This window comes from Schistocerca cancellata, chromosome 7, assembly GCF_023864275.1.
Source record: "Schistocerca cancellata isolate TAMUIC-IGC-003103 chromosome 7, iqSchCanc2.1, whole genome shotgun sequence".
Lineage (NCBI taxonomy): Eukaryota > Metazoa > Arthropoda > Insecta > Orthoptera > Acrididae > Schistocerca > Schistocerca cancellata.
This window is the reverse complement of record NC_064632.1, coordinates 315,581,592-315,593,811: the sequence shown is the minus strand read 5'-3', so window position 1 is coordinate 315,593,811 and position 12,220 is coordinate 315,581,592. Positions and strand designations below refer to the sequence as shown.

Below are 12,220 nucleotides of genomic sequence, written 5' to 3'. Positions count from 1 at the left end.
ATAAAAAGATTTATGGGAATCAAACTGTATGAAAAAACTAAAGAACAGCCCATTAATGTAAAAAAAAAAGAAAACTGCAACCACTCACTTTTTTGAATAGTTATTTATTATTCCATGAACCAGTTTTCAAACATTTCAGGTTCATCTTCATATGAGTTAGATCACTATTTCTAGCATAATGCTGGGTGCTGTGACAAGAAGATGGAACATGCTTTAATGTATCGCCATGACTATTGTTTATCTGTCGATATGGATGCAAAATTTAGTTTTCTACTAACTGCTACAGTATGGGGACTTTTTTTGCATTAGTGTATATCTGTCTGCTTCCATTTTGATGGCCAGTTGGTACATCACTTCACATGCTTTTATACAATCTGTATTCATTTACAATGTGACAGTGAAACTTTTCCAGCATCCAGCATGTGATATACAACTGTAGCTTGCAACAAAGATCTTGACAAAAAGATATGGCATTGGCCTAATTTTCACAGAGATGTAACTAATTTTGCTTACATGTATTAAAGTCAATATGAAGGCAAGTATTTTAATCCGACTGGTGATAACATGAGAGCACAAAATAAAATAAAATACATAAAATGTTAAGTGATCTGATGTCTTACTTCTATTTGTATATTAATGTATAATACAGTCAATTTATGAGAAAATATTTTAATCAAGATTGGCATTAACATGAATGCCCAGGAATAAAATAATAAAGAGTTATAGTATTTTAAATGAGATACAGCTCTTTGTATGACCATGACCTTTATATTTAAACTTAAAACAATAACAAACTTTCCAAATGAACTGCTGATTTATTTCTTTTCTTACATTAACATGATCTGGAATAATAGTAAGAGTGGATTCTGTTTATTTTAGGTAAAGGTAATATGTATAAACAACTAAATCCATTTGTATAACCGTAAATTTTATATTTAAAACCAAAAACGAAAGTTCAAATGAACTGTTGGCTTACTCTGCACTTATTTAACTACAATGGTGTCAATGTAAATATTCTACCACAGAACAAAATCTGTAGTATCTTTTTAAATGGTAAAGCCTCCTACTGCTAACTTAAATCAGTACTTTTATACATATTACCTCTAGCTGAAACAAACAGAATCAGCCTTTAATAATATCCCAGATCATGTTAATGTGAGAACAGAAATAAGTCAACAGGTCATTTCAACTTTTGTTCTTGGTTTTAAATATAAAATGCATGGTCATACAAATGGCTTTAGTTCATTACAAACACTATCACTTTTAAACATATTACCTTTACCTAAAATAAACGGAATCTACTCTTACTAATATTCCAAATCATGTTAATGTAAGAACAGAAATAAGTCAGTATGTCATTTGAAAGTTTTTTTTATTGCTTTAAATTTAAATATAAAGGTCATGATCATACACACATCAAAAAAAGTTTTGCATCACCTCGGTCTCAAGAGTTCTGGAACCTGTACAGAATATTGGAACACAGATCAACATAAACATCATTTCCACCCTTTTTACTGCTCATGAAAACCACACATTGCATGTTGCAACACCATACAGCGAGACCATCAGAGGTGGTGGCCCAGACTGCCGTACACACCGGTACCTCTAATACCCAGCATCACGTCCTCTTACATTGATGCATGCATGCATGTTTTCTTCGTGGCATACTATCCACAAGTTCATCAAGGTCACTGTTGGTCCAGATTGTCCCACTCCTCAACGGTGATTCGGCATAGATCCCTCAGAGTGGTTTGTGGGTCACGTTGCCCATAAACAGCCCTTTTCAATCTACTGCAGGCATGTTCAATAAAGTTCATGTCTGGAGAACATACTGACCACTCTAGTTGAGCAATGGCGTTATTCTGAAGGAAGTCATTCACAAGATGTGCATGATGGGGGAGCAAATTGTTGTCCATGACGACGAATGACTCGCCAATATGCTGCCGATATTGTTGCACTATCGGTTGGAGGATAGCACTCATGTATCATACAGCTGTTACAGCGCCGTCCACGACCACCTGCGGCGTACGTCGGCCACACATAATGCCACCCCAAAACAGCAGGTAACCTCCACATTTCTGCACTCACTGGATAGTGTGTCTAAGGTGTTCAGACTGACCTGGTTGCCTCCAAACACGTCTTGGATGATTGTCTGGTTGAAGGCATTGGCGAAACTCATCGGTGAAGAGAACATGATGCCAATTCTGAGCGGTCCATTCGGCATGTTGTTGGGTCCATCTATACCGTGCTGCATGGTGTTGTGATTGCAAAGATGGACCTCGCCAAGGACGTCGGGAGTCAAATTACACATCATGCAGCCTATTGCACACAGTTTGAGTCGTAACAGAACATCCTGTGGCTGCACGAAAAGCATTATTCAAAATGGTGGCACTGCTGTCAGGGTTCCTCAGAGCCATAATCTGCAATCATCCATTGCAGTAGTAGCCCTTGGGCAGCCTGAGCGAGGCGTGTCATCGGCAGGTCCTGTCTCTCTGTTTCTCCTCCATGTCAGAACAACATCACTTTGGTTCACTCTGAGACACCTGGACATTTCTCTTGTTGAGAGCCCTTCATGGCACAAAGTAACAATGCGGACGCAATCGAACCACGGTACTGACCGTCTAGGCATGGTTGAATTATAGGCAACATGAGCTGTGTACCACCTTCCCCCTTCCTGGTGGAATGACTGGAACTGATCGGCTGTCAAACTCCCTTCGTCTTAACAGGCGCTGCTCATGCATGGTTGTTTACATTTTTGGGTGGGTTTAGTGACATCTCTGAACAGTCAAAGGGACTGTGTCTGTGATACAATATCCACAGTCAATGTCTATCTTCAGGAGTTCTGGGAACCCGGGTGATGCAAAACTTTTTTTTTTTCGATGTGTGTACAAACAGCTGTATCTCATTGCAAATAACGTAACTCTGTGTTACTTTATTCCTGGGCATTCATGTTAATGCCAATCTTGATTAAAATATTTGCTCATTAATTGACTATATTATACGTTAATATACAAATTACATCTCTGAACAATGTAGAACTATCTTTTTGTCAAGATCTTTGCTACATGAAACAGTTGTATAGCACATGCTGGATGCTGGCAAAGTTTCACTGTCACAATGTAAATGAATAGAGATTGTACAAAAGCATGTGAAGTGATGTAACAACTGGTCATCAAAATGGAAGCAGACAGATGGACACTAACAGAAAAAAACCTGCCCACACTGTTGCAGTTAGTACAAAACTGAATTTTGTATCCATATCAACAGATAAACAATACATTAAAGCATGTTCCACTTCTTGTCAGTGAACCGGCACCCAGCATTATGCTAGAAATAGTTTTGTAACGTCCAGAAAATCATTTGAATATGAAACTGAAAAGGTGCGAAAACTGATTCATGGAATAATAAATAACTATTCAAAAAAGTGAGTGGTTGCCGTTTTATGTGTTTACATTGAATTAATAGTCACGGGTTCTAAAATGTGTATAATGGATAAGCTTAAACTGCCTATTAATCCTGAAGACTTTTATGAGAACCTTTTACAAGCAACAGAAAAGAGAACGCTGAGCGGGCAACATGCAGCTTTGGTCGATTCAGCCTGTATAGTTGACACAAGCACTTGGCATAAAGACATTAAAGATTACTTTTGGGGAAAAAGAGGTTGAGTCAGTTGCAGTTTGCTTTGAGCTGAACAAACACGATACAATTGAAGCATTTTGTATGTTTTTGACTATTGTGAGATCTTTGATGGAATTGTGAAAACAAAACGAAGTATCTCATGAATTTTCTCCTGTTGACAACTATCATCAAGACAATTGCAGAGCCATCTAGTGAGTCTAACAGAGGGTTTTCCCAAATGAATCTGATCATTACTGATGGTAGAGCCTCTCTGTTAATAAAAACTGTTTCCTCAGTACTCTTTCTGAATTGGAATCGTCCACTGCCAACTCGTTCTGACCCTTCACAGTAGACGGAATCTTGGCTGTTCTTGGGTGACACTCCATTATAGGCATCCCCAGCATGGGAGGGGGGAGGGGGGAGGGGGGAGGAGGGATGTGCAATGAAAATCTTTAAAAACTTTGAACAGTTTTATAAATGTAGGTACAAACATTTAAGTTTTGTTTTCATTTTAGAACATCTTAATAGTTTAGATTTGTGGGTGTTCACCCTACTATAATTTCTGTTTTGTAAATAATGGTTATCTGAGAAATATTATTTCACTTAATTAATAAAACATATGATAAAAGATTGTTGGTGCACATGGAAGTTTTATTTCTTCTTATGCTGTATTCACACTTTTGAAATGCTCAGAAAGAAGATGAAGGAGTTAAAATAACCTTTTATTAAGTCTCAATCTAACCCACCCCCCAGACAGTCACAGTATCAGAACCTCTTTCTTATAAATCAAGCTCTGGGTATACACAAAAACAGAAGGCCTTAATCACGCAGGCTGTTAGAGATGGTGAAAAGTAGCTAACGTTTTAAATGTAACCATTCTGTTGGGAATTAAAAAGTAAAATAAAGAAAAGTAATTGCACAGAGTCCAATATGAAAGTAAGTTTCCCAGAATACGATTATAAGGAATAAAAGTTTGCGTATTACTTTTGTGGCAGACTTAAGATTTCAAAATTTCACAATATATTTATTACTACTAAAATCTACCTAACGTAAATGTCACTGTACTATTTGTTTGCACCTGCCTGGATAGCTGTGTGGTTAAAGAGCTGCTTCCATGGCAGGGAGGTGGGCTGAGCATGGACTGAATCTGACCGTTAGATTAATGATAAGGGTTGGTGCACCAGCCAGCCTTGATGTGGTTGTTAGGCAGTTTCCTACATCCGACTAGGTGAATACTGGGCTAGTGCCCAAGTCCCGCCTTTGTCACATGATTTGCAAACATTTAGAAAACTGTCACTCACTTTCATATGAATTGTACTACTTGCAGGCACTTGGCGTACACACATTCTGTCCCAGGGGTAAAAATGCACTGACAGGAAAGGATCCGACCACCCCTTAAATTAACCATGCAAAATCTGTCCATACCCATGCTGAACCTGCACCAATGCAAGACAAAGGGACAAGAAAAAGAAGCTTGATATTTGTCTGCGTATGGAAACATACATGCCTAACACACAAAATATATAGTAACTAAATAAATTTCAAGGATATGGTATGACTTGATGCACAATTTTCAGAATGTAAAAACATTTGTATTGCTGACAGCTAAAATTTATAGCAGATCTCCTGAAACTCTGGTAGCTGTCCATCCTAGTATCAGCAAAGAAGACACTCTACATTAAAATATAATGTACAATGGGGCATACATTTGATAAGTATGTAGTCCTCTCACGTGCAAAGATAGCTGTGAATTATAGGGCAATAGTATTGTTCAAACCTCTCTAAGGTTCTTGTAACATGTTCCACCACAAAGAAGCACTGTACAAACACCAAAGTGAAAATCAGCGTAGAAACAAATTACTCTGCAAACCTGCGGTAGTAAACTGTAAGTCGTAAAAGCAACAGCACTGGCAGTTCGCTATTCTGCTAGTGAGTAAGTCTCCCGTCAGTCAGAAATCTGCCCAAGCTAAGCAAGTCAGTGTTGTACTCAAACTTGAGACTTGTAGCCAGCTGTCAGAAACTGCCTCCCACAAATAATATCTACCGCCTGCCTAGAATTCTTCCAACAATAATTTGAAAGGAGCCACCTGCCTCAAAAAAGATACTGAAATGCTCCATATCTGAACATAACCAATTATATGACATTGAAATAGCTACTGAAGAGCTAAAATCAAGAAATAGTTCTCTCAGAGCAACCAAAGACTATGAACACCAAATCCAATTTAAAATATCTTAAAAAGAGGATATCCAGCACTGCCTAACTTGTGATGCAATCCAGACAATTCAACATGTGTATTCACGCCCTGACTCTCAGCTTTGAGAACCTCATGTCTGCAACTCCTAACATAATGGATGTCAACCGCTTCTGGGTTAAGCTATCTTAACTTTGGTTTTGTGCAAATTTATGTGGCTTTTTTATTTATTGTTTGTTATGAGTGCTGTAAGCAGCATAACTATACTTATCCATTTTATAATGACAATTTTTAGTCGTTTTACTTTAAACTATAATCTGATACTTGAAACATGAGCCAAAGACAGGCTGATAGCAAATTTTGAATCTAGTACTAATTGCTACTTTCCATATTTTTGTTAGGAAGACATGCATTATAATTAAATGGTTTGCTTTATTGATTGCATTTAGTCACTTATAATAACTTTTCCCCTCCAATATTCATTAGTTTTCAATGTAACGGTAATGTACATAGGGATATGACTGTTTGTACACTGCTTATCTGCACAAGCTTCTTTGGTTGTTGTAAACACAACCCTCAGTTCCAATACAGCTGGCTATCAAACAGAAAGACCTCTTCTTGCTTTGATCTTGAATGTTTAGGATATCCAAGATAACTCCTTACGATTTTGAATAATTCTTTCTGCAAGGTGTGTTTCCTGTACTGAATGAAGAATACAGAGTGTTTAAGTAAAGGAAAAATTACCGACTGCGCTGACTTCTCACTAGTGTGGCCATTTGACTACAGTTTACTTCTACAGTTGTTTGATATCCTTCTGACTCACAATTATCAAAGGAATTTTTTGTTCACATTGAACCAATGTTCCTCATAGCTAACCAGTTTGATGAAAACGAGGGAAATGATATGCTCAAGTTAAGTTGCTGCACTGTTCTGAAAAACTTATTGTTTTTAGTATACAATGTGAGTTTTGCTACTTTAATATCTTGTATTTTTGTTCCAAAGGGAATTCTGGGGTTCTATGACTTCAAACTGGACCATTACCTGAGCAATTAAGTCATGACTGCAGGGAAAATATCTCGCCTAGACTGCCTTCTCTTATCTTCCAAAGATAGTACTGCCTTTACATGCCATGTTACTATGGATGAATTTAAGGCAATGGAAATGTCAGAATGTACTTAAAATAAATGGCTATACTTCAAGGAGAATAATATCTGCCAATGGAAAGTCCAGGGCATCATAATGATAATATTATGAAAAGGATACATTGCTCTCACTATATAGTGGAGATGCTGAGTCACACACAGGTACAACAAAAAGACTGCTATACAAGTAAGCTTTCAGCCAAAAGGCCGTCTTCTGAATTAGTTAAAACACACACACACACACACACACACACACACACACACGACCGCTGCCTCTAGTTGCCGAGCACATACTCTAAGTCTGGCCTCGGCATCCAGTGGCATTAGTCGTGTTTGCATGAGTGTGTGTGTGTGTGTGTGTGTGTGTGTGTGTGTGTGTGTGTGTAATTCAGTAGAAGGACTTTTGGGCTAAAGCTTACTTGTTTAGCAGTCTTTGCCTGGCAGCAGCTCAACCTTAATATTGAATACTATCTGCCTTATAAAACTCATGTAACATAGGCCTATTGTAAAGTAACACAGTATTATCAGTCTTTGCAGCTTGGGATCAGTCTTTTTATTTTAAATACCACACTTTTGTGAGTCATTTAAGTTTTCATCATTATGCAGGTGTGCTGGCTCTATATCTATTATATTACAACCCATCACAACACTTACGCTGAAATCAAGCGTTGAATGTAGCTCAATTTTACCAGTGTAGTTTTCAAGTTTCTTATTCTTCAATAAGATAGTTATTTGATGAGTTACTGCTGTTCTGAAAAGAAGATATCGTTTCTGAATCACTTAATAGATTTTAGTATACTAAAAATGCTTGAAAATCTTGGTTGTGTAGGAAGGAGAAACTTTTTTGTAGGAGCCCGTCTCACATTTTATAACTGTAAACATGTTCAAGTATTAATATAGTTCTATCAAAACTAGATTAGGCTTAATCTGGTGGGCTAAATACCTGGGTTTTCAATTTCAAGGACTAACTACATGAGCTCCCGTTTGGGTGTTTATACTCCCCGATTATAATCTGTACTACTTTTAATGGAAGCGCAATAGGGTATGTCCCAGGTAATTTCAAGATTGTCAAATCACCAGCTTTTTTAAAGAAGAAAACTGACTGTTTATCAAAATCCTTAATTTCAGTGCAGTGGCTCAAATACTTCATAAGACAACAAGAAATTACAAAATTTCTTTGTCTGCAGTGCTGTACATATTGGTAGATAATTCTGACACTATGTCACCAGTGTTACCACGGTATTCATGCTATGAATAATAGCAACAAACTGCATGCTATGAATAATAGCAACAAACTGCATACAAAGTGTTTAAGAATGAAATGAATGTGTGCTTGTATATATTACCTGTGATGCCTCCAATTCTGATTTTAACAGCATGACCACTTTATCAGAATCAAATGAGGATGTCTGTATAGAACTGAGTTCCTCTTCTTTCTTCTGCAGTTCTTCTTTCAAAGTGGAATTTTCTGTTTTTAAGCACAGTAACTGCTTTTCTAATTTAAAAATATTTGATGTTAATGAAATGTACCGTGGCTTTTGCTGAAATAAAAAAAAAAAAAAAAAAAAAATAAAAAAAAATAATGTGAAATTTTCTGTTTTTAAACAGAATAAGTGATGCATAATTGATGAAATATCAAACTGCAATTGACAAGTACAACAAATACATCTAAATATAGAAACACACAATAATGGATACCAATAGTATATATTTTTGTATAAAAATCAATTACTTTTTCAAACACATGTATTTTGGAAAAAAAGTATTATCATTTAGCCACACAAGTGCTGATAAAAGAATTTCATACTCATTTTGAAAATGCTGACTGCAGTACGAAGAAAAAATATTAACCATAACAAAGAACTGGCCTCCTCAAAAAATACAGCTTTTTATATACAAATTAAAAAGCCAATTCAGTTACAAGAAACAACTGTCATAGGAATTTTTTTTTTATCACGCAAATGAAGGCACATCAGGGTGAATGGTTGAAAGGTGTGATACCTGGGATCTTAAGCTTCATCACTGTATAGGGGATTTCAAACAAATGGTTCTTCTCATTAGATGCAGAAAGAAATGAGTTTAAATTTGATGTGACTGACAATGAAATATTTCCACCACTAATTTGGAACAAAGCAGCTGCAAAGGTGCATGCACACTTCAGCTGACGAAAATTCAGACCGGGCACTAGAATGGTGTCAGGGCTGTGGTGCACTGAACATGTTAAAATTATTTACAAAATTTAATATCCATAAGATGTGGATGCGAATGTGGATCAAAAGCTCGTGGATGCAGATATGGAACTTGAGGACATGGATAGCATTTTTCTAATCCACACAGACACCTCTACTTATGACTTATGGTCTTTTGTATCTTCTGTATTTTTCTTTGTTCACCTATCTTTCTTTTCAGATACTGGTAAGACAAATCGTGTTCTAAAAATGTTTCTGCATACAACAGAATTTGCTGTCAGCTTTCAATGTTAAAGGTACACACTTTTAGAATCTAAATTAAGTTGTAAATAGATAAACCTTATCTGAAAGGGTAGACTACATGAATTTATTAACCAGCAGAAAAATCCTCATAGCAATGCTAATGATAGTACACAGTTTCTACAGCATTCAGAACAGGGTCCTTAACAACGAGAGTGAAGGAGATGAAGAAAATATATATAAACTAGAAAGAAAGAAAGAAAAAAAGGCAAGCCACTAAAAGACTACATAAAGAGAAATTTAAATACAGAAAATAGTTTGATACAAAGAAGGCACCACAGGACAATTGGAAGTCACGCAGAATAGTGAGTCAGATAACATTGATTCGACAACCTATCCATATTTCTATGAACAACAGAAAGCTCTCATAGAATACAAGCCTAAAACAGTTAGATTAAAGTTGAAGAACAGAGACACAGAACATGAGGCAGAGTTAGCGCAGAATAACTATCAAAAGAAGGTGGCACTGGTTGCTTTTACATGAATACAGATGTAAACAGGACCAGAAGGATCAGATAAGTCAACAGAAATTAGGATAATTGGTGTGTGTAAAATGACAGGATGAAAACACAAGAAGAATGAACTGAAATGATGGATTATTGCTTCTAAGTACATTCAATGCTGACAAGGAAGTTCTCACTGAATCTGTACTGAACTAGTAACCACTAGTCGTCCTGATAAACCAAGAAAGCAACCTACAAATATGTTACACAAGAACTGCATTGAGAAAATCAGACAAAAAAGAAAAACACTGCTGTTCCGCGTATCTGGAAGGCAGTAGGGAATATATCTTTATGAAATTAATTATTTGCTTTGTGGAAATTACAGTGGCTTAATTATCTTCCAGAATTTTGCAATGGTTAACCATTTTCATGACATATGGTTGATTTCTCTTTTTCTGAAAACCAATCAACACTTGTGTTTCAGAAGTTTATTGTTTTTATTCATTAGTGTCAGACTACATCAACTATTAAAAAGCAATATTTCAAGTTGAATAATATCTTTGTGTACTGTTATTTGCTTAAGAACAATGATTCTTACCAAAAAATGTGATACCATAACAGTGAAAGCCAAAACACAACCAGTGACAGCTGCTGTTATCATCATATATAAAGCATTATCTGATAACGCATCATAAAGCTTTCCAGTCCCATCACTATTGTGCTGCAACATAAAAAAATCCAGGATTAAATTAATAACTGCTACCTGCAACTAACAGCATTAAAATTAAAAGTACATAAAGAAAGTGTTGGACACACTAGTCTTTTCGTGTCTGCTTCCCCTACCCCATAATGACATGAACAATGCCTGTTTAAACAAGTCTGCTTTGATAAGTAAAAAAATTTTCTGTTCTTATTTGCTGTAATTTTAGTCAGAAGACTGCTCCTTTACATACACTTTATTCAGCAAGGTTATGCTTCACAATAAATATACATATCTTTGATATGTCTGAACAATGGCTTATGTTACTGATTAAGTAGGTGAAGGGGACAAGTGTGTGTGTGTGTGTGTGTGTGTGTGTGTGTGTGTGTGTGTGTGTGTGTGGTGATTGGAGATAAAATACTAACAAAAGAGAACAAATATTTTTTATTCCCCATAATCTACATCTATATTCTGTAAGCCACCTTACAGAGTCTGGCGAAGGGTGTTTTGTGTCCCACTGCCACTCCCACTTTTCTGTTCCAGTTGTGAATGGTTTGCAGAAAGAATGACTGCTGGTCATGTGATCCCTAGTGTGATGTCTGAAAAGATAGACTGCTACTTACCGTAAAGACAAGCTGCAGATAGGCACAATTAAAAGATACTCAAATATAGCTTTTGGCAACATCAGTAAACACACACACACACACACACACACACACACACACACACACACAAGCAAGCACACCTCACGCACACGACTGTCAACTCCAGCATCTCAGGCCCGAATGCAACATCACGTGGGATGCAAGCAGCAATCAGGAGGGGCTGAGGAAGGGGGAGGATAGTAGTGTATGGGTGGAGTGAGAGACGAATACTCTCTGGTGAAGTGTGCAGGGACCAGAGGTCAGGAGATTGTGAGGCAGAAGGTAGAGAAAAAGGGAACCAAAAAAGGAGAGGAGTGGGGAAAGACAGGCGGATGTGTTGGCAGAGGGCTGCAAATAAACAGGATGGGAGAAGAGAATGGGAAGGAGATGATAGGACAAAGGGGGTGGAAACTTGGGTGGAGGGTGTGGGGACAGTATATGACCATAGGTTAAGGCCGGATAATTATGAGAGCGGAGAATGTGTTGTAAGGATAACTCCCATCTGCATAGTTCAGAAAAGCTGCTGGTGGAGGGAAGGATCCAGATGGCTCAGGTAGTGAAGCATCCACTGAAATCAAGTGTGTTATGTTCAGCTGCATGTTGTGCCACAGGGTGGACTACTTTGCTCTTGGCCACAGTTTGGCGGTAGCTGTTAATCCTTGGGGATAACTGGTTGGTAGCCAGACCAATACAAAAAGCGGTGGAGTGACTGCAGCACAGCTAGTAAATGACATGGCTGCTTTCACAGGTGGCCTAGCTCCTGATGGGTACGATAAACTTGTGACAGGACTGGAATAGGAAGTGCTGTGTGGGTGGATTGGGCACGTTTTGCATCTGGGTCTTCCACAGCGATGTTATTCTTACGGCAAGGGGTTGGGATTGTGAGTGGTACAGGGATGGACAAGGATGTTGTGGTGGTTGGATAGGTGATGGAACTCCACTTTAGGAGGGATGGGAAGTATCTTGGGCAGGATGTCCCTCATTTCAGGGCA

The 12,220-nt window shown here is 37.5% G+C and overlaps 1 protein-coding gene across 3 annotated transcripts in view; it reads right to left on the bottom strand.

Annotated features, from left to right (window-relative positions):
• LOC126092542 (transport and Golgi organization protein 1 homolog) overlaps positions 1 to 12,220 on the bottom strand; it is a 158,229-nt gene that overhangs the window by 96,100 nt on the left and 49,909 nt on the right. For all 3 annotated transcript variants that reach the window (XR_007521353.1, XM_049908195.1, XM_049908196.1), the window contains exons 5-6: positions 10,483 to 10,605; positions 8,299 to 8,493 (exon numbers count right to left, since the gene is read on the bottom strand). Coding sequence is in view for 2 of the 3 variants with exons in the window: in XM_049908195.1 (XP_049764152.1) it covers positions 8,299 to 8,493; positions 10,483 to 10,605 (318 nt within the window). In the remaining variant the exon portion in view is untranslated. The remainder of the gene's footprint in view (positions 1 to 8,298; positions 8,494 to 10,482; positions 10,606 to 12,220) is intronic.